At 41.1% G+C, this 22,111-nt stretch overlaps 2 protein-coding genes across 2 annotated transcripts; one reads left to right on the plus strand and one right to left on the minus strand.

The window, feature by feature from the left end:
* Positions 1-1,666: 1,666 nt before the first annotated feature.
* Positions 1,667-21,429, plus strand: rnf207a (ring finger protein 207a). The gene is made up of 18 exons (XM_070903124.1): positions 1,667-1,857; positions 7,674-7,806; positions 8,362-8,506; positions 8,761-8,842; positions 8,930-9,005; positions 9,454-9,579; positions 10,509-10,555; positions 12,013-12,085; positions 12,722-12,790; positions 13,228-13,296; positions 14,114-14,209; positions 15,954-15,979; positions 17,214-17,373; positions 18,051-18,236; positions 18,486-18,537; positions 18,627-18,744; positions 19,742-19,834; positions 20,417-21,429. Exons 1-18 carry the CDS (start codon positions 1,667-1,669, stop codon positions 20,565-20,567), a joined length of 1,893 nt encoding a protein of 630 aa, XP_070759225.1. The 3' UTR covers positions 20,568-21,429.
* Positions 4,502-6,247, minus strand: zpr1 (ZPR1 zinc finger). The gene has a single exon (XM_070903106.1). The coding sequence runs from the start codon at positions 6,245-6,247 to the stop codon at positions 4,898-4,900; it is 1,350 nt and encodes a 449-aa protein (XP_070759207.1). The 3' UTR covers positions 4,502-4,897.
* Positions 21,430-22,111: the final 682 nt, after the last annotated feature.

Consider the following 22,111-nt stretch of genomic DNA (forward strand, 5'->3'; position numbering starts at 1 on the left):
CAGAGTGTGGATTCCAGATTCATTTGTACTGTAAATGTTATTACGACCCAGTTGTGGTGCGCTAGCTTAATCCTATAGCTAACGTCCATGCTAAATATGAGCAACCAGATGTGATTTTCTTAAATAACAAACATTGTTAATAGCTCTTACAGGGGCAAACACTGGGCAGTTGAAAGCGTGCAGACTTGATCTTATTTACTGGCCAACTGCTGCTACAGTCGGTCTTTAGGAGGAACGTTAATCTTTCCCAAAAAACATTAACGTAGCTTAGCTGCTTCTTTAACAATGGTTGTTAGATGTATAGCTCCTTTATTAAGTGGAGACACTACAACTATCACAACAGACAAAACATGTACTGTATCAAACAAACTGATAATATGTGACTGATATTAAACAACTGAGCCATCTCCATGACGACAGAGCAAACTCCATCAGGAAAAAAATAAATAAGTGGACCTTGAGTCAAGATTACTTGTTAATGCTTCACTTTATGCCCGCAGTTTCATAATCATCTCTAAAACGTTTCTTGTTAAGGACTATGTACATTGGAAATAATCATAACAGAGACTGTGCAACACTTTCAATCAACTAATTAAAACTAGAAAAGTAAGCAAAAAAAATCAACATATATGGAGAATAAAGTTTATATAATAAAAGAATAATGGATGAATATTTACCTGGATTTAAAGTGAGCAGTTCTTCCAAAGACATATCTAGTCTCCCTATAATTAACACCAAATTACATAGTTCTTTTTGGTAAACCTCCAAGGAAATTAGTTGGAAATTATTTTTAAATGATGGACTTAAAAAGAACGTTAAAAAAAGGGGGGGGGGTACCTGTTATTTTATGAAACAGTTTAATTCATAACGTTTCATTACATTAAACATTTTCACTCTTGAATTAGAATGAATGACTCAAAATAGAAAGTGATGTTATTGTATGCAACATAATAATACTTCACTTATGTAGCACTTGCAAAGTGCTTAGATGGCTGTAGAAATAAGACAAGTAATATCACAAGTTAAAAGCGTTGTAATTTCCACCCGTCACCCTGCCTTGGAGTCCAAGACGTAACAACAGTGTGACATTAAAAATAGGACAACTGTATTTTTAATCTGTATGGGACAGCAATATTAAATGTCCCTTTTGCACTTTGGCAACACTTGGGGGCTGGCATGAGGTGTGTGCTGTCAGCTGCCTGGCGGAGGGACCCCATCGGCCTACTATTGAAGAGTTTCTGCATTGCTGTCATTCCTGCAGGGGGTAGCTGATAGCACCACTGAAAGGTAAGACAGTGGCTCTCTGTGCTTTCTGCAGACAGGCCTACTGCATTTACAGTAGGACATGTTGGCTGGATAAAATGGTGGTGCTGACAATGTCTTTGATGTTATTTATTTGACATCTTTGGATTGTGTGTTATCACTGAATCCCCACACTCATCTACACATCTGACAAGGTAAGAGAGAAAAAGAAAATTCCTCTTGTTTGTTTTTGTTAATATCTGACTCTCTTGGTTAAAGTGTTTCACATCAAAGTCGGCTTTGCCTCTCTTATAATAACTGGAATATTTGGACCATGACACAAGCTTTTTTTGTTAGTGATGTGATGACGTGGCTTTTTACAACTTCATCAATCAGGTGATACTCTCACATGCGCTGTCTGCAGATGGCAGGAGGAATCTTCACCAACTTGGATAACCTGTGTAATGTGGATTGTACTACTGTCCACCCCCTGGTGTGTCACCTGTGCCATGAGCAGTACCAGTCCCCGTGTTTGTTGGACTGCTACCACATCTTCTGTGCCCGCTGCCTACGTGGCCGGACCAATGACAGCCGTCTCAGCTGCCCCCTCTGTGGGTAAGAAATAGCACTGTGAGGTTGATTCGGACCGATTTAGGCTGCACAGAGATGATCAATCTTGAAAGGAATTGAAAAACCTAAACATACTGTATGTTCTCTGTCTCCGCGCTCAGATTGCATTATAAACGGACGCTCTATTATATTCACATAAAAATCCCTCAAAAATATGAAGGTTTAAATCAAGTTTCTGAACTAGAAATGGATATTCAACACAGTGTTTTTGTGTCTGCGTAGGATATCTGAGCCTGGACATCACACGTATGGTACTAAGCCGTAAATCCCCAAACAAACTGAAAATATAGAGGCCAAAGGTCAATGACTGACTGGTTTGGTGGCTTATAGACACACTGAGTTTGGATTACAACCTCACACAGCTTGTGTCATAATACATTTGCTGATGCTGTGTAATGAGCAGGTGATCTCAAACTGCTCAAACATGACTAAGCTGTTTGAAGTACAGTAGAGTAAAATTATTTTGCTCCTTGAATCCCCATGGAGGGTCAGACGTTCTGTGTGAAAAGCCACATTTTTCCCAAAGGCCCCAGTTTTTGGGCAGCGTTGCTCAAAGGGATTCGTTCTACATAAGTTGATTAGTAGATTTGTTTGGTTCATGCAGGAGATTTGAGGGGAATCCCATTGGTTTCAGAGAGCATCAAGTCTTTCTGTTTTGGTTTGAGGGTTGCTGCTCAGTGACCCATTGCTGGCCTGGTCTGGGTAGGGCAGGCCTGAGTGGCTGGAGCAGCTGCAGGGTCATCCCAGACTCTGATTTAGTCCTTGGCCCCAGCGCTCAGCGGGGCCGGCAAGTTCCTCTAAGACCAGTCACACAGCAAACAAAGCATACTGGTATTTGTCACTGGTGCCAGCAGCTTAGGGCAATCAAAAGCAGTCACATGATACCAATCCATTTCATCCCCTATTAAGGAATGACTCGTGGTTAACAGTCACCTTCAGCTCTGCGGTATTAACTTTCTCCCATCGAAGCACACAGGGATGTATAGAGAAGAACTTCTACTGCAAAGTGATTATACCAGGAGTCTTTTCCTCTGCGACAGATACAACGTGACCCAGATTTTCCGATTTCTCTTGTGTGCAGATGAAGAGAATCAAACGACGATGATGACTTTCAATGTCACTGCATTGTTCTCAAGTGCTCATGTCATGTCTCTGTTCAGCCAATCAGCCAGTTAAACTGGCTCCTCCCAGAGGGAAATTGGTTTGCAGTGTGGGCAAAAAAAAAAAAAATACACATTAAAAAGAAGAATAACAATCAACAGGAAATCAGAGACATAGACCGCACATGGCAGACACCCACAGTAAACAGTACACAATACTACACAGCACCACCATGCAATACTAAAAAATAAAGTACAAAGATTCAGTATGAAAAATGTTAGTCACACTGAGTCCTGATTCTGCTCAGTCACAACTATATCCACCTCTTTTTAAAACAGGGTTTCTGCTGAGGCTATATAAATATATATATATATATATATATATATACATATATGTGTGTGTCTGTGTTTATGTTTGAATTCTTTCCACGTCGGAACTATACCATGAGCTAACTGTTGTAAATTAAATATAATGGCTGAACCTCAGGCGACTTTCACATTTATCTGCCTCATAATGTGTGCTAGTCAGCTGTATAAGTCAAAGTAATACTAACAGCAGTGCTTTTATTCTTTTATTCAAAGCACAAGGTACCGAGAAATGAGGAGGGAAAACCCAGGAAATCATTGGTTGTCTATGGAAATAGCCCTGTGGGCACAGAGCCACTGTGCTCTGCTGTCTGGGCTCAGGCTGCAGGGGACTATTTCCATCAGCAGCAGCAGCAGCCTGCTAACAGCTGCTCACTCAAGAACCACGTAATCTAGGAATTCACTACTCTGCTATTAGTAGAACACAATAGATCCCCGTTGCTATGAAAACTAGATAAAACATGCACAGCAGAAAGGGGCGAAGGACATTTGTGTCACTGCAACTGAATAAATATGAGGCAAACAGCATTGTGTGTAAATCAAACAGGCCTGTGCAAACGTGGTTAATGTGACAGAAAGTGGCCGCTGCAGCTGCCAGTGTTTCTACCTGAGATTAAATCATCATTGTGCTGGAGTTTTAATCTTTTGTTTAATAAATAAGTCAATTAATCAAGCGAGAAAATGAATTGGCAACTATTTTGATGATTAATCATTTCAGTCAGTCAATCATTTTTTTTTTTTATAAACAAATCCAGCCTCTCAAACGTGAAGATTTGCTGCTTTTCTTTGTTATTGTATTCTTCTATTGTTATCTTTGAAAAGAAAGGATTTGAACATGTCGCCTTCAGCTCTGGGAAATTATACTGGGCATATTTCACTGACAACAAAATGATTAATTGATAAAGAAAATAGCCGTTAGTTGCAGCCCTAATATATTATCATAGCAAGATAATCCTGTGGAAATTGTCATGTAAATCTGTAAAAAGCACCCAGAATTCAGAGGAATCTAAATCAAGTCTTTGTTCATAGTTCTGTATAAATTCTGGCTGTTCCTCTGACTGATTATGCAGATTAAAGCAGTACTTGAATCTAAATTACAACGGAAAACGTTACTTTCTGTCTTCCAACATCTGCCAATTCAAAGAGCACAGCTCAACGATCGGTTCAGAGAACATTTTTATTTAGATGATGTCATGCTTACAGGTGTATAAAAAGATGAACTTGTCACACTCTTTGTGGTCCTCAGAGAAAAACAAAATCCTTTTTAACAGAGAGAGCAGAGCGCCATCTTCTGGGGTGTCACAAGAATGCAATAAACAAGGAGTTCCAAGGATTCATCTGTATTTACAGCAGCTTCCATGTGTTTTAATGTTTATTTTCAATGTACATTTAGACAACTTAGAATTCCTCTCACTGATTAATACACTGATGGAAACAACCATTCACCCAGTGTTTAACTTAAAATGTATGAAAATGGGAGAAAATATGGAGCGATATAATTACACTGGGTTTTTGACAAGACATTAACTCATTTAGTCCTTTGAGCTGGTGCTGGAAGTTCATTTTTCCTCTTGGTAGCCCTCAGTCTTCATGTCATTCAGGCCGAGGTCTTCATTCTGCTGAAACGAGCGGGTGTACTTCTCAACAGTCATCTCAGGATCTGGATCTGGGGCGTACACATTCTGCAGATAGCTGTTTCCTGCCGGGTCGTCCAGGATGATGTGGACTTTTGTTTCTCCAGCTACAACTTTGTCTATCTTCTCCCCAAACTCATTCAGCTTCTGCACCCGATCTGTCGTGCCACTGTCACCGCATATGAAGGGGTTTTTGGAGACAATCAGGTCTTTGATGTCTTTCAGCAGCCCCTCCAGAGTGGTGAACTTCCCGCCCACAGCTGCCATCCCCAGCTCAAACTCCAGCTCCGGGATGAGGACGCAGCACGTCTCCGACTTGAGCACGTCTCGGGTCATGTCTGATGGGTCGGTGATGTGCAGGGTGATTTTGGTGCCCAGCTCCTCTGTGGCTCCACCCGATTTCACCTCATTGGTCCGATGGCCACAGCTGTCGCAGTTAGTGGCCATGATGATGACCTCCTTGAAGTGAGGGATCTGGACTAGCTTCATGTTGGTTGAGGCTGGCGCGTTGCATTCTGGGCAGTTGGTGTCAAAGACCAAAACCTCATCTCTCAAGGCCTCCTGGTTGTTGCTTGCCGGTTCCTTGTCCACGTCCTCGTCCTCATCCAAGTCATCATCAGCCCTTATTCCCAGCCGAATATCCTGCTGGATCGTCCGCGTGAACCGGGACACAGTGAGAGCCTCATCTTTTTGAGGGGCGACTGGATTTTCCACAAAACTGTTGCCAGATGGATCCTCAATCACCAGAGTGAATTCACTTTCAACCTCTTTTAACTTCCTCAGCTTCTGGATGAATTCATTGATTTTCTCAGCCACCTCAGGGTCAGTTGCTTGCCTGACAGGCTGGTCTTGCTCCAAACCAGCAACTGCTCGGTCTATAAGGCCCTCAACAGTAGAAAGTGCGCCTTTCTGGGTGAAGGGAGGGATTTCAAAATCCAGCTCAGGGATCCTGGTGGTAGCACTGTCTGCTTTCACAACCTCCCGATTTAAGTCCTGTTTTGTTTTGACTTTCAATGTGTAACAAATGCCCTGATCCTGAATCCGGCCCGCAGACTGGATTTCGGTGTTTGACCAGCAGCAGTTAGTGCAGCTGAAAGAGCTGACGATAATTTCTTTAAAGAACGGTACTTTGGTCAAAAGTAAACGTGTCATACCGTTCTGGAAACAGTTCATACACAAACTCTCGATCTCAGTGGGCTGCCAGTCGTCGTCGTCGGCGCTCATCTCCTTGAAAACGCTCCCACCTCGCACATTTTCCTCGGAAATAACAGACATTTTCAACGTCGAATATATTTCCCTCAGTGTACAAAACGTTTACATGCGCTCACGCTTCTCGCTCAGTGGTGTATTTTGTTGGAACTTTCTAGATAACACGAGCTTCACCCTACGAGCACGTTTGACAGCCTCTTCCGCATTCTCTTCTTCTATGGTGGAGGTGCCCTGGACGTCACTGCTGCCCCCTCAGGTCTCCCGCAGTACTGCAGAAAACATATTGTGGCGTTTCAGACAGGGCAATCACACACTATTTTAAAACAGATTTTGGGACGATTTATCCATATCTTGCCCTGCACTGTAACTTATCCCTGTTTTATGCTTAATTCAGCTTATTTTTATCCTCTTTTTTATTTTACACATTTAAAATCCTATTCATATATGCTTGTTATATTGCCCTGTGCTTCTTCTACACCCTGTCCTGATGCCTCTTTATGTTTTAGGTACAGATTTGAATTGCATCGTTATTGAAAGGCATCATACAAAATAACTTGCCTCGCCTTTTAAAAAGCAGCACATATTTTTGGACCCCTTTTCTTTCATATTTAGAAAATCTTTAGTTGTGAAGCCTCATATTTCAATTCGATGGATTTTTTTTCCTTCAGTTTTTCAATTGTTATTGCTACTAGTTTCTTTTTCTTTCTTGGGGAGCATCTCAGTATTGCTGGATTACTCAGGCACTTTGTGGAAATGTTGTATAGATGTATGTACGTAGGGTTGTTTGTTTCTCAAACTTTAGATCAGTTTTCCTTACTGTATATATTATTGTTGTTATTGCTGTTTATATTTTCTCTTGTTGTTTTAGGGGATGAGGACTGGAATGGAGCTTTTTATTTTTTTGCAGGTGCAATATGTTTTGATTTTTAACTTCTTGACATGCAGAGGATGAAATATGATCTATCCATAAACAAAAGTACTATTCTTTAAAATTCATGTACACATTTTTCCTCATTGAAAAATCAGATCTATGAATATGGAAATATTGGTCATTACAAAAGTTTAACTTTTTAAGTTTAACGATGTTCTCTGGAGGTTTGACGTTTCTACATCCGTTTCATATTGAACCATGATTGGCTTCCAAACTAGTCGTGATGTCACATAATCCTGCTCGTATGTACACGCCTTAAACACGGATTTAAGGTGAAGAGAAACTTTCTTCCATCAGCAGCTGAATGTGAAAACAGCCCTTTAGTGTCGAACTATGAATGTGCATCATTCTGCACAGTGAAGCTCAAACATCCAACTGCAAGAGCCAATCGCTGTTGTTCTTCACTTTCATTCTTAGTTTTTATCCGATCAAACTATTTTAATTATTCCTGGCATCCCTCAACTTGAAGACTAAAACAGATGCTTGCCAGTATAACTATATGTAATAAATTCCACAGTTTTCTCTGAACAACAGCTGTCTAAATGTCTGTCTTTGTCACAGATACCCATCCATAGTGAAAGGGAATGGCGCCCTCCCACCAGAGGACCGCCTGCTGAAGTTCCTGGTTGACAACAATGCGGACGCTGAGGAGACAGTGCAGTGCGCCAACTGTGACCAGGAAAGTAACAAAAAGGTACAAATTGACAGACAGACCCACATCGGTCCACAGTCAGATGTTGGGCCTGTATTTCAATATATAGCCATGACGCAGACGTGAGAAATAAATGTACATTTATGTTACATGAAAGCTTTTCCAGGAAGTGTTGGTGACGCACAATAACACAGAGGAAGTGAAAAAAAATGTGGACTTCAAGTCCCAGAAATGTCTTGACATTCATACTCTGAGGATATAAAAGAGAAACAAAAGGTTCAACAGGGATGAATCCAGTTTCTTCACGTTTCACTTCGGATGTTAAAGCTGTTATGTGTAGAACTTTATGTGATTATAACATCTTTCAAATTATTTTGACGGCACACGTTTGTGTTTGCAAAGAAATTAGACATCCTGGTGAACATTGGTGCAGTTCTATTCACTCATCTCAGTGTTCAAACCCACTGTGTATACCACTGTGGGAGCATATAGTAGCTTTAAGACAGATGTATTTTTCATCAAATATTGCCTCGTGTAGCTTTAAACCATATAAAATGATGTAAGCATCTCTCCATTTTGTCTTTTTTTTCCGTACAGGACGCAGGGGTGATGTACTACTGTAACACGTGTCGCCAGCCACTGTGCGGCGCCTGCAGGGAGTTGACTCACAAAGCCAGAATGTTTTCCCACCATGAGATTGTATCGCTGGCCAAACGCACCAAGGCCAAACACAGGAAGTGCTGTGAGTGCCACCTGTAATTTGCATGGCTTTATCACACCAGTGTAGAAGCAGCTTGCTCATGAGAGGTGAAGTCCCTTCTGCGCTCTGCTTAGATTTCCAGGGCTCATGAAAGCACTTACGTTCGTCAGCCAACCAGTGTTTGTATTCTGGAGCCTCTTGTATTTGTTTTTCACAAATCTGCTCACTGAAAAACTGAATACTTTAACTCTCACACTCCTGTGGGCTCAAGTTAAAAGGCGTCTCTGTCTCCTCAGCGCTTCACGAGGAGCCCTACATCCTGTTCTCGACAGAGAATAAGTCTATGCTTTGCATCAAGTGCTTCAGAGACACGCGAGTGTGAGTGAATCCGCTGCACAAAATGTATAACTGTCAGACGTTCTCTTCTGCACATTCAATTTAAAAGCTTTTGTTTGTTTACCACAGGGAGAGTCGGACTCACTGCATTGATATTGAAACAGCTTACGTGCAGGGGTGTGAGATGTTGGACCAGGCTGTTCTGGTGAGAGAGTCGTGGCTGTTCATCTACACATTTGGCATTATGAATAATTCAAGCACTCAGCAGTGGTGATGATATTGTGAGATGTGGTGCAGGTGCACTCAGAATTTGTGTAGCTCATTACAGTGCAATTTGAATATATAAACATATAAATGAGGAGTGTCTACAATATTTTGAGCTTTGCTGGATTAACTGGGGTCAAACACACATCATTTTGGCCAAAATTTCACTGGGTGCTCTGCCTCAAAACCATACGGAAGTGTTAAACAATGAAACAGGCAGTATTAAAAGAATTTGAATCGTCATTGCAATGAGCTTTAACTATGCCTGCATGTTTCGTCTTGAAGTTCTGATAAAGGCTCTGATGACAAATGTGTGGCAGTGCAGAAGCCTACATGGCCTCTCATTGACAGTGAACCTCCTCCTCCTCCTCCTCCTTCTCCGTCTGTAGGTGGTGAAGGAGCTGCAGACTTCAACTCGAGAGGCTATTGTTCTGCTGAGAGCAATGATAGGAGAAGTGTGTCTGAATGTGGAGGAAGAAGAGAGCGCAATCTGTACTCTGTTCAACAGCCTGCAGGTTATATAATGATCCTGATGTGATATATTTCCTCCCCCCCCCCCCATCACTCAGTGAAAAGAGTAACTCCAGCACACTGACTTGAAACCACGCCACAATATATATGTATATATAGATATGTATATGCACACCAATAGGCTGATCGGCAGGTGTGGTTAATCATCCAACAGCAACAGAATAAAAAGAATACATCAAGTATGTAAGTATATCAAAATACTTTTGATAGCCACAGTAGTTGTGAAAGGAAGCATAACACACAGTAAGATACATGTAGAATATGGACAGCTATCAACAAGAAGCTATACCAAAATATATCTGACTGTACAAAATCTATCTCTTATCTAATTCAGACCTCTTGGTGTCAGAGTTTGACGTGTAAAGAAAATAATCAGTTTCAATAAGTATGTGGTTTGGAGTCAGCGTGCAGACGTTACTCTTTCATAAAGGCTGATTTCCAATCACTTTGCACCTAAATGTGATGAATGTACAGTACAACTACGCTCCCTCTAATGTTTTCGCTACCCTTTTACAAGAGTTACCTTAACTTTAAGCAGCGAGCGAAATAGTAACTGGTAAATATGTCTTTCTGAAACACATCTGGTCCTCTACAGAGTGATTCTTAAGTGGAAGTTAAAGATAAGATGGAAATATTCTCTGACCTCAGTCTGAGGTTAACGTGCAGTAAATTGCTCCATCTGACACCATTTGCACTGCTTGGCCACTGGATGTCTCTGTTAACCTATTTGTGAGAAAAGAGTGTATTTCCTTTGCATATTGAACAATCAAAGACAGCAGACCCCACACTGAGGTATTTACACCAGTTTCTTTTCCACAATCTTGAAAATTCATTAGGTATTAGAGAGCTGAAGGCCAGTTTCACAGCAGTGTGGGGAATAAAAGGGGCTGTTTTCTCTGTTCTCATCTGACAGGAAAAGCTAGCAGAGAGGAAGAAGATCCTGCTGAAAGCAGCTCAGAGGTAAAATAAAATATATACAGCTTTACAGTTCTTATGTGAAAATGCTCCTTTGTTGCCATAAAGCTCGTGTCACAATATTTACCAAATTGAATGCTATTATCCGACTGTCACCGGGTCACTTGATAGTTTTTCCATTATATCATGCTGCATTGTACTCAGGGTGAAGAATAGCAGCACACTGTTTGCTCTGAAATAATCTCTCTCCTCACCAAACACATTTTCTTGGGTGATTTTCATTTCAACAAAGCATTGTACAGAATTAAAACCGCTTCAGGAGGATTACAGACTTCAAGCCGGTGGTTGCAGCTTGTGCCTGGATCCAATCAATGAAAATGTAGCCAACTGAAAAGTCTTGGTACACAGATACAGAGTATGTAAATGATTGACTTTCTCAAATCCATAACATCATCGACAGCAAGTGCTGCAGGAAAACCTGGACGCAGTCTGTAGATTTCCTCCACTTTAAATAACACCAGAGCACCTTCAACACCTGCTATCGGGCCTATTGAGAATTTACCAACTTGTGTCTGTTGCAACACCCATTATTGTGATTTTGAGCTGTTTTCTACACAGTATCGGATCATATCTCTTTTTTTATTTGTGGCAGCCTGCTGCAATGTTACTTACTTTGTAGCTGCTTGCTTCTGCAGAAACAAGACTGTAAAATTGAGAAAATACTTTGCAAAAACAGGTTAATGACAGCCTCCCAAACCATTAATTTAGCATTAACTCACCAGTATCCAGCCACTAAAATAATTTAAAATCTTACAACATCCCCACAGCAATCATTAAAGTTTGATTTAATGTCATCCGAGGTTTGCAACTAATTAGTCTCGATCAAATTATTGCACATCAATTAAATTTTATGTAAGATTAATGACTAATCGCTGAAATATATGGTATTTGAACATAAACAGACATGAAACTTGTCTTTTTATCTCTGCCTCTACGTTCTCTGGGAAAATGCAAACTCCCATTTACAAACAGCAAGAATTCCAAATGATTCCAAATCATTTCTGAGCACTTTCCTTCTGCAGCATGCGCTCCGTGCGTACGTATGCGTGATTGAATGGGAACAATTTTGTGCATGTGAGTAAGAGAGTGTATCGGGTTGCACTCTGTGGGGATCTTTAATGAGATTTTTTGTGCCCAGTGTCCTCCATCTCTCTCCATCTCTCTCTCTCTGTTGCCTGGAAGCCGTCCAGTGGCTGTGTTCCCGGAAGGGTGTTAAAGGCTATTTATGTCGGGCTTTGTGTGTCCGGCCCTGCGTCTGCGCCTGTTTGTTTGTTACAGACAGAGAAGACAGACAGATTAGCTTCTGGAAATATGGAGTATGTTGTTTGTGGTTGCACCTCCTGAGCTGAATCCTCTGAGTATTACAGCAGGCGAGGATGTGAAGGTGTAGCCTTACATGTGTGTGTGTGTGTGTGTGTGTGTGTGTGTGTGTGTGTTTGCAGTCAACACGAGGAGAAGGAGAAAGCACTAAAGGAGCAGCTCTCACACCTCACTGCCCTCCTACCAACCCTCCAGGTAGAGTAACATAAAAACCTGATGATAAATATAATTATAATATTAATAATCAGGAACAAAACCACTGCTGCTGACAGACATCTGGTCACAAACTATTATAATACCTTGAAAGAAGTACTCCGATTATTATCAGCAGTATCATCAGCAAAATGTACTAGTAAAAGTACTTGTTCTGCAGTAAAATAATCCTCCTGTCACTGATGTATTTATTATGCATGACATTATTAGACTGGAACTAATACTGATGTATCAATGTGTAAGCAGCATTTTACAGACATAGCTAATTTTAACTACTTTATTTACAGTTTGGTAGTTTCCAAACTTGGGATTTATCTTGTGACCCCTTGGAGGGGTAACTCCAGCTGTCAGAGAAATGTAGTGGAGTAAAAAGTACAATATTGTGAATGTAGTGGAGTAGAAGTGTAACGTAGCATAAAATGGAAATGCTCAAGTACAGGTACCTCAAAGTAAATGTACTAATTACTCCCCACCACTGCCTGTACCTGGGCTATGAAGATGATGATGGTCATTCTGATCATACTAAGTGTGAATTTAATCTCAGTTTCAGTCTGCTGGTGTCTCATATTTCATGCAGCTCGTATGAAAGCTAACCTTTAATCTCTCTGACGGTTTCAGGTTCACCTCGTCACCTGTTCGGCCTTCCTCAGCTCAGCCAACAAGTTTGAGTTTTTGGACATGGGTTACGTGAGTACAGCCGCATAAACTATGAACTACGGTTTATTATTATTGAATTTAATTAGAATTTTATGAAATATTAATGTGGAGTTACAGCGCTGCAATAGAAGACATAAGTGGGTAGGAAAGAAGGAGGGGGGGGGGGGTGGGAGGGGGAAGTGAATACATAACCCAAAAAGTAAAACGAATATAAACAAATGAATAGATAGAACAAAAAAGGATGATTCACTGCGTTTATCTGATCTATAACTGTGGGCAACACATGATCAGTGGTTCTAAAAACACATACATCACAAAGAACTTGAACACCAAGGAGTTTTCTTGGCACGAGAGAAGTTACAGTATTAGCTGGACTGAATTGGTGTTTAAATGGAGAGGCTGTCCATAATGTCTCAGCGAGGTGAAACAGGTCACTGAATCACACCCGGATGTCCTTGCTTACACAGCAACTCATGGAGAGGCTGAAGAGGATTGTAAAGCTCCCTCATCGTCTGAGACCGGTGCAGAGCAGCAAAGTGAGTAGGAAGAGCCTTCATGCAGAGCCGGAAAAGGTTACGTTACGTGTAATCCACCGCAGTGCACTGATTAGTTGTTTCACTTGTTCCCAATGCAGTTTCACCATTTCTTTTCATCTGTGGCCCAAGATCCCAGAACCAATTTCTCTTGTAAGAGAGTTCAGTTTGGTGCTTTATTCATTTATTTATCAGGGACAACACACAGTAGTTAACATGAATATCATGTAAATGTATCTTTAGTAACCTTTAGTTAAGGTTTATTATATCAGTTAATGAAAATAGTAGTCAAACAGAAACAAACACACTTACAAAATACTTGTTTTGGTGGAAGGGACACAGGTGGTAATGGAGTATTTAGTAATATTTTTTTAATATTTTAGTATGTATGTATGTTGTTTTGTTTGTGGATAGTGAAAACAGATTGTCACTTCATAGTATAGTGAGTATGGAGGAGTTTTTTCTTTTCTATTTTTAAGAAACATTTAAATGATGATAATGACAAAAGATCATGCTAATGGTGGTTACTTATTAGATTATGATTAGATTTCCTATGTTGCTAGTTGCTATTTTTACTAATATATTTTAGGGTTGACTGTAGCAGTGAGCCTGAGTCTTGCAGCTCCCGACTGTAATTTTCTTTTTTTTTCTTTTCTTATTTCTTCTGAACCCGGTTAGAAGGGTTTTTTTTTTGTTTTGTTTTTTCAGTTTTTCTTAGAAACAATAGAGAATAATGTGGCAGAAATACGTGACACATTTTTGAAACTCTTTCTGAATCAATACAAGACTGAGTGACTTTATCGCCACCATCTTCCATTAGATCAACACAGACTACAGAAGTGAGTTTGCCCGCTGTCTGGAGCCCTTGCTGCTGCTAAGTCAGCGCTGCCCTCCATCTGTTGCCGGATCTACAAGTGTTACAACAAGGTAAGACCACGCTGCCAAATATCATCTGAATGTAATCACCAAATGATCCCTCACTCTGAGGTTTCGTTTTACAATGTGCTTTCACTGCCTGAATATTAGCGTGGCATCTTTCGGATCCTTCCAAGAAATCAGAAAGTCTGGGGAGAAAATTTCACACTTGCGAAGGATCCAAACTAAAAAATCCCCAAATGGTTTGCGAGTACAGATGGTAGACAGCGATGACTGCAGCGAGAGGAAAGGAGGCGCCATGCTGAGTCCCACTATGGCAGTTATTCTGTCTGTCTGTAAGCTCTGTACACTGATATCTTTACGTAACTCACCTTGTAGCATGAGGGGGGACTGGCAAGGAGGCAGCCTCTCCTCTTTTAGAAGGCTCTGGTTGCCGTGACCAGGTCAGAAACACGGCAGACAACATGCTACATGGATGGACATGTTTTCATTTTCATGTTTTGTTTTATTTAGAAGTCAAGTGAGAACCCTTTGACAATGTACATTCAGTCTTTCAACTTCATAGATTCCTTTGAGTAATGCAGCAAATCACCAGTAAATACAATCTTTATTTAAACACCCATCTCTGCAACTCAGAACAAAGAGATTTGTCCTTTTTCCTGTTCTTCACGTCCCTCTCCACGTACACACACTCCCCTCGACCGGTTTTATTCCACATCACTGTCTCCCAACTGTTCACAGGTCCTTAAGCCCACCCACTAATGCCAACATACTGACAACTCTCCTCTCCAACTTGCTTAGCGCCCTGCCAGTGCAAGATGCAAAGTGGGCAGGGATTGGTGGCCGGCCGGCTGGCACTATTTTTATCGTAATTTCACAGAACTCTCCAGGATTCATCTGGAAGTTGGCATGCAGGAGCGGTCGGGCCGCTTTGTTCCAGGCCGCTGATGTCACAGCTTTAGCACGGGTAAAATCTTAAATTGGCGTCAGTGATGGGAGGACAGAGGCTGGATGGTGACATGTGTATGGCAGAGAGAGAGAGGGATACATGTTTTAGACAGGTCCTCTGTTGCATCAACACTGGGCGAGAAGGCAGGAGTACGAGCCCACCAGACCCCAGGTAAATTTATATGTATTTTATTAGTATATATCATTTAATTGCAGTTTATTCTCGTGTAGAGTGTCATGAGTATGTGACATGTGCCGTAACTCCTAACGGACCCCCCAATATTTAGCTTTCATAGTTGAATGTCTTGGATATTTATGGTGATTGTGGTGAAGGTGTTTTACAGACTGAATTGACGGTGTGGGATCAGAGGCAGAGCCGTACGCATGCTTTCTGCTCTCTTTAGTGAATTTCTGTTGATGCCATTGACACTGTAAGATGACAGTCGTAACACGAGGTGCTTGACTGCACAATTTTTTGAGTCTACTCCATACTTCAGTTCACAGATGGAGGAGGAAATGGGCTTTTCCTCACCGTATGGTAACTGAGAATGCCGCCCACATGGCGTAGCCTGTTACTCAGTGCGACTGAATGTTGTGTCTGATACGTCCTAAATTGCTGTCTGAAAGCTCCTTCCCCCACTTGTCAGCCGCTAATGCTGGATGCAAACCGGGCAGGGGTTGGTTTACGGCCAGCTGGCTGGCCCTATTTTTATCATAATTTCACAGAACAGAAGTGAAGTTGTACAGCCATGTTCTTTCATGCAACTGATTCTGCTTTAGTAGTGGTAATGTCTTTAATTGGCTGTGTTGGGACAGCCTGGATGCTCAGAAGACAGCTTTCTTATGGCAACGTGAGAGGGATGTATTCACACATCGGCTATTGTAGAATGGCTTCAGGGCAGTTACGCTCAGTTTGACATGAACCCAGATAAATCTTTATCTAACTTTTTATCTTTATCTAGTTCTGTGGCCATGAGCTGTACATACATACTGTCACACTCTGGTGAAGGTGATGGTGATGGTGAGGAGATGTGAGTGTTTTGAGTGACAGCTGACTTACTTGACAAATGTAAAACCTTTATCTAATCAGGTAATTTCATTGAGATCAAGATCTCTTTTGCAAGATAGACATGAGTAAATAAAAAAATAAACACAGCAGCAAAGGACAAATACATAACCAGATAAGCAAACATGCATATAAAGAATAGACTGACTCTTTTTCAGAACTTTTAAAAGTTTTGTGTGGTTAGTTTCAAACATGAACATATCCACCAGGAGGTACAGCCTTATCCAACATTTTTCAACAAAGTTGTATTTATAGAAAAAAAAGTAACTTGGAGAATTTAGAAATAAATGTCAAGCAACTCAAAGGCAATTGTTCATTTTACTTAGAAGAAAAGGTTTGTGCAAACATTTGACCTCGTTACCCGCCCTTTAGAGGAGAGATGGAAACCACCTCTGAGGTGTGCTTGAGTGAAGCACTCATCTCCCCTGGAGCTGCTCCGAGGTCAGCAGCAGAAGTGGCTGCAGGGTCATTAATGTGTGTACCATGAGAGACTCAGTTTTATTGGCTGAGAAAGTTGCCATGCAATACAAAACAAAATTAAATGATTGTGAAAGTAAAGCAGAAAATATGCCTTTTTAGATATGATATGATAGTATATAGAACATGTATACAAAGTTATAAATCTTAGTAGAATACAAAGTAAAAGTAATAATGGATATTCTGGTCCAGGGTGTTTTGCATACAATATGCACACAATTCCCAACTGATTGCAATGATAGAAAGCTCTGAATGTAACTGGTAGGAAAAAAATAGGTTTCAAATTCGAAGAATATTGCACTGGATTATGAGTGTTTTGCAAGCTGTGCATGTACCATATTTATAAAATATCTATACAGTCAGAGCAGAGCTGACTGTCGGTTGCTAGCAATAGAATCATGTGGATCAATATGGTCAATAATAGAGCTCAGTTTCTTTAATATGAGCCTATAATCCTCCTGTGGCGTAAGAGACAGGTTAGCTCGTCGTACAGTAATAATGTCATGCAGGACAGTTATTAATGAGAGAAAAATAAATGTTCCCCTCACCTCAGGCACCAGTCCCCTCTCTCCATGTCTTGCCGCTCCCCGTCTCTCAGTGAGATGCCCCGAAGGCCCACTTGTCACCGCAACATCTGCACCAAGGTCCTCCTGGCTGAGGGGAAGGAAACACCCTTCACCGAGCACTGCCGCAACTACGAGAACACCTACAGGGTGAGCGCCGTGCGTCACCAGTGACGTAGTAGATTTACATTTCTGACAATTACCTGGTGTTTTCACCAAGACTTAAAAGAGTTTACAGCTAAATGCTAACATGCTAACACGCTCACAGTGACAATGCTAACATGCTGATGTTTAGCATGTTCACTCCTTATTTAAGCGTGTTGCTAACATTTGCTAATTAGCACTGAACACTAAGTGCAGCTGAGGTTTATGGGAATGTCGTTAGTTTTGCAAAAATAAAATAAATACAATTTGACAAATTTTAACTTGGGGAAAGCGCTTTATGAAAAGTTTAGAGATCATCAAAGTGCTTACAGTTCATCCTGTGGGGATCATGAATGTGTGATAAATGTGTGACATTAATAAATTGACAAGAAGCACGTTATGTTTTAAAGTTCATAAATCACATGTATTTGGGTCTAAATTGGTTAAAACTGCTGCAGCAGCTTTTCTTCCGATCGCTGATCCTCAAAGCAAAACAATAAAAAGGCAGCAGCATGACGTCCTCTGGGAACTCATCCTCAACCTGTCTAGTGGATAACAAGATTTTCACGCTCTGATGCACTTCACCTGGCATCTGCACCCCCGCCCAATCTCTGCTGTTTTAAAGACGTTGAAGCACGTCTTGAGCGTCATGTCTTATGAACGGTATACGTGTGTGTTCATAGACTTTCCAGACAGAGATCCAGAATCTGAAGGACCAGGTCCAGGAGCTGCACCGAGATCTGACTAAGCACCACTCCATCATCAACACAGATAAAATGGGAGAGATCCTGGACAGATCGTTGCACATTGACAGCCAGATAGCCGCCCAGTACTCCACCGTGGAAACTATGAGAGTCATGTTTGAAGAGGTGCGTCAAGTGATACCTTGATGTTTCGACCTTTAGTGTGTACCTGCCTCTGCCAGCCAGGTCTGATTAAAAAAAGTCTCTACATTTGTCCTCAGTCAGCTCCATACTAACAAGCTAGCGCTCACCCATTGTTATAAATTTATACTGCGAGTAGCAAACAGAGGGAAAAGAAATGAAGTAAATGTCAAGGTATCCCATGAGGCGAATGACTGTTATGTTATATATCGTCTTCCCTCGTTTTTCTCACAGATCTGGGATGAGACTTTTCAGAGGGTCACTAATGAGCAGGAGATCTATGAAGGTTTGTTGCACAAATTTAAATTTAACATTTCATGTTTTATATTTTGATGTTCCTATTTTAATTGTATTTTCTTTGTTTACTGATTGTAGCCCAGCTTCATGACCTAATGCAGCTGAAGCAGGAGAACTCTTACTTAACCACCATCACCAGACAGATCAGCCCCTACATCCTGTCCATTGCCAAAGTCAAAGAGAGACTCGAGCCCAGGTGTTGTATTCACAGGATATTTATTCCACCCATATTGTCCACCTGCTGCCATATTGGTTGACTGATGACAGTGATTGGAAGGAAGTGGAAGCTCTCGTTGCCTCCAAAGTAGCTTTGATATGAAGTACCACTTCATGAAACAGTGGGGTTGTATGTCAAGTGTTGGGATGGATAACGGAAATGACAACAACAAAAAAGGGTATATGTCTTGTAAACAAAATTGTAATTGTAGTTTTTTTATTCTTGAATAGTTATTTTAATTCTTTTCTTGAATTTCTTGCAAATGCGGAGCGTCACCAAATTAAATGCAGCTTTTTCCCACTTTTAACATCCAACTAAAGTGGAGTTATACATTGAAGGATGAGGCTTATTAAATTGATTATTTTTCCTTTCAACAAATCCCACAAAAAGACCAAAACCAACAGTTAATTATTTATTCTAGCAAGTATTTTCTGTGCATCTTATTCCTGTGTGCCATAGATCTTCATTGTTGTTCAGAAACTATTAAAAACACATCAGTGAGCCAGATTGTTGCACTGGGGGACATGTTTCTTCATACCATGAACATGGGCACTGTAGTTTATCTTAACTCACTTCCACATACACTGTTCTGCTGCAGTAAATACTCACTGGGGCAGCAAATTTGTATTAATCCGCAGCTGAAAATAGTCCCTAACAAATGCGCTATTTACTACTCTTTGTTTAACGCTTGCAAAAAAACTACAGTGACCAGCTGTTTGAGGAGATTCCTGAGACTCTTTTATAAATTCAACTATATATTTGTGACACAAGTTTAATGTCTTCAGTAGGAACAAATGGGCTTGGAGCTGAGAGCCACACAGAGAGAGCAGGAAAGAGATGGACTAACACATTGTTGACTTTGTTCTTTTCCGTGGGATTTGTTGACAATAAGAAAACTACAGAATAACACCGGCCTTGCCCTTTAACCACGCTGGCAACTGAAGAAAATGGTCATATTTCAAAATGTATTTCCTAGGTTTCAGGAGCCTAAAGAGCACCATGACGACCGCACAGAAACAATGCTGAAAATCTATGAAGACAGCTCAATCGCTAAAGAGAGTCAAGACAGGTATTGGTATTTACTAAAGATTTTCTATAAGTAAAGCCTTTTGTTCAGTAGAAATTTTCAGCCGTAAGTTCAGAAGCATAAAAAAAAGTCTGTGTTACATTTTATTGTACTTTACACAACGATTTAAGGACTGAACTCTAGTAAATGTCTCCGGTCTCAACTGATTTCCTCTGGCTGGATTATAATAAAGGCTTTTAGTTGTGTATTATGGAGGAAACCTCTCTGTGGCGGATTTTATTTGCAGAACTAGGGGAGAGAAAACATAGTGTTTTCTATATGAGCTGCAGTTTATGTAGTAATTTACGTTCTTTAGTGACAGGTCTTGGTTCACCGCTCCATCATAATGGTGCCTTTATAAATCCATATGGGCTGGATATTCTTACAACAATTACACAAAAAAATCACCAGTCAAATTTGTAAAAATAAATACCCCTAAATGTTACTTTAAATAACAACCATAGGTTTAGCAGCAGCAGTATATAACATAGTATATAACCAGCCATCAAAATAGTAACATTTATTACATAAATGTTCATGTGGTGGATTTTTGAGTGAAGCACCTCATTTATTTTGTCTTGACAGTAACAACCAGACTTGTATCACAGACCAAGACAGAGACAAGAACAACCGCCCGCTGATCCTCGAGTCGGGGGAGAGCTCTGTCAAGACCAATCGCCCGGGCCGGCAGAGGGTTCCCACGGAGACGTCCAGCCACAATGAGATGCCTTCATAAACACCATGTCATTTGATTTCAGTCCCCCGCCCCCCTCCAACCTCTCTCCTCCCTGCTCCTGTGCAGCAATGTGACTTAATTCAACCATAACAAGCCCGAGATGGTGTGTGACTTCCTCTGCTGTTCCGATGCTGTACACAACATTTTCTCAGCAGTGTGGGGGAGCTGTCAACAGCCCCCGGGATAGACACTAACTGGACGTACATACATGGAGGTCAAAGACTCACGGCTGTCAGAGCCGGACGTGGAGAAAGATAACATCATCATAAAGAAAAGCGTTGGTGTTATTTAAGAGCCAAGAACTGCTTTAATGAGAAAACAGAGTGAATAATATCTTCCTGGATTGCCTTTTGTTGCTCTGTTTGTGCTTTGGCTGTTAAAATGATAAGTATGTTGAGAGTGTGAATTATCGCTGTGTTTTTTTTCTACAGTGTGTGTGTGTGTGTGTGTGTGTGGAATTGCTTTTTTGCAGCATCCATTCTTTGCATAAAATATTTTTTTTGGAAGCTGGAGGCTGATGATGGATGACTGCCCAGGTCCGACTCCACAGAAGATTGTTGAACCGGTGTGACAGCACAGATGGAAACACAGTAAATGCAATGATGTGTGTGTCAGTGCAGGTCACATCTTGATGTGTGTCATGTGTAGCATCTCATGCATCAGTCTCCTCCAAAATGAGGCAGTCTTTTCCAGGATGGTGTCTGCAGTTTTTTCCCCCTCGCAGTTTCCACATCGACGTGCAAAAAGTGGAAAAAGCTAGAATTACAGAGGTGTGTGAATGTAACTGGCCTTGGCTTAACCTCGATCTCATAGACTCCACACTCATCCTCAATATCCCAGCCGAGTAAAGCGCTGTGTACCGCTGTAGGAAATGTATTCCTCTTGGTCTGCCTCTTGACTTCATCGCACATCAGTGTCAGCAGCATGCTTTAAGGCGTTTGCCCTGCAGGAAATCAGCAGGTAACTTTCCTCCTCTCTGACTTCCCGTCTCCTCCATTTCCCCCCCTATATATTCTTCTTAATTAATCATGTTAGTATTTTAAACAGATGCCATGTTAAAACTGACAAGAAGTGGAGCACAAAGGTATTTACCCTGCTGCTGCAAAAGGCAGGGAGATCTAAAGGAGCTGCCATACATCACCAGAAAAATTTGAATTTGAAATTATTCCAGGAGATAGTGTAGCCGACTCTAAAAGCTTTTTTGAAGGTCTTCTTGCCAAGAAAAACAACATCTTCGAGAAACACAGAGCTGAGAGTGATTCAAGGTGAAACCTCCCCACCTGCTACCGGCACGGAGACGGGAACGACCCCTTTTCTCGGCACAGGTATAAGGACAATAATGAGGAGCGAGACTGATGCTCCAGCACTCAGAAGGAGAAGGTTATTTACATTACACTGCCGGAGCTAAAATGGGTTTGTTCAGAACCGCCGCTTTACAGGAAATATTGGGGTCATGCTGGCCTTAAGGAACAGTCCTGCTCTGCAGAGGAGTCAGAGGTGCAGATTCATTAAAAATACATTTGTGACAGCAGAGTAACAAATGG

This window comes from Enoplosus armatus, chromosome 3 (genome assembly GCF_043641665.1).
Source record: "Enoplosus armatus isolate fEnoArm2 chromosome 3, fEnoArm2.hap1, whole genome shotgun sequence".
Lineage (NCBI taxonomy): Eukaryota > Metazoa > Chordata > Actinopteri > Centrarchiformes > Enoplosidae > Enoplosus > Enoplosus armatus.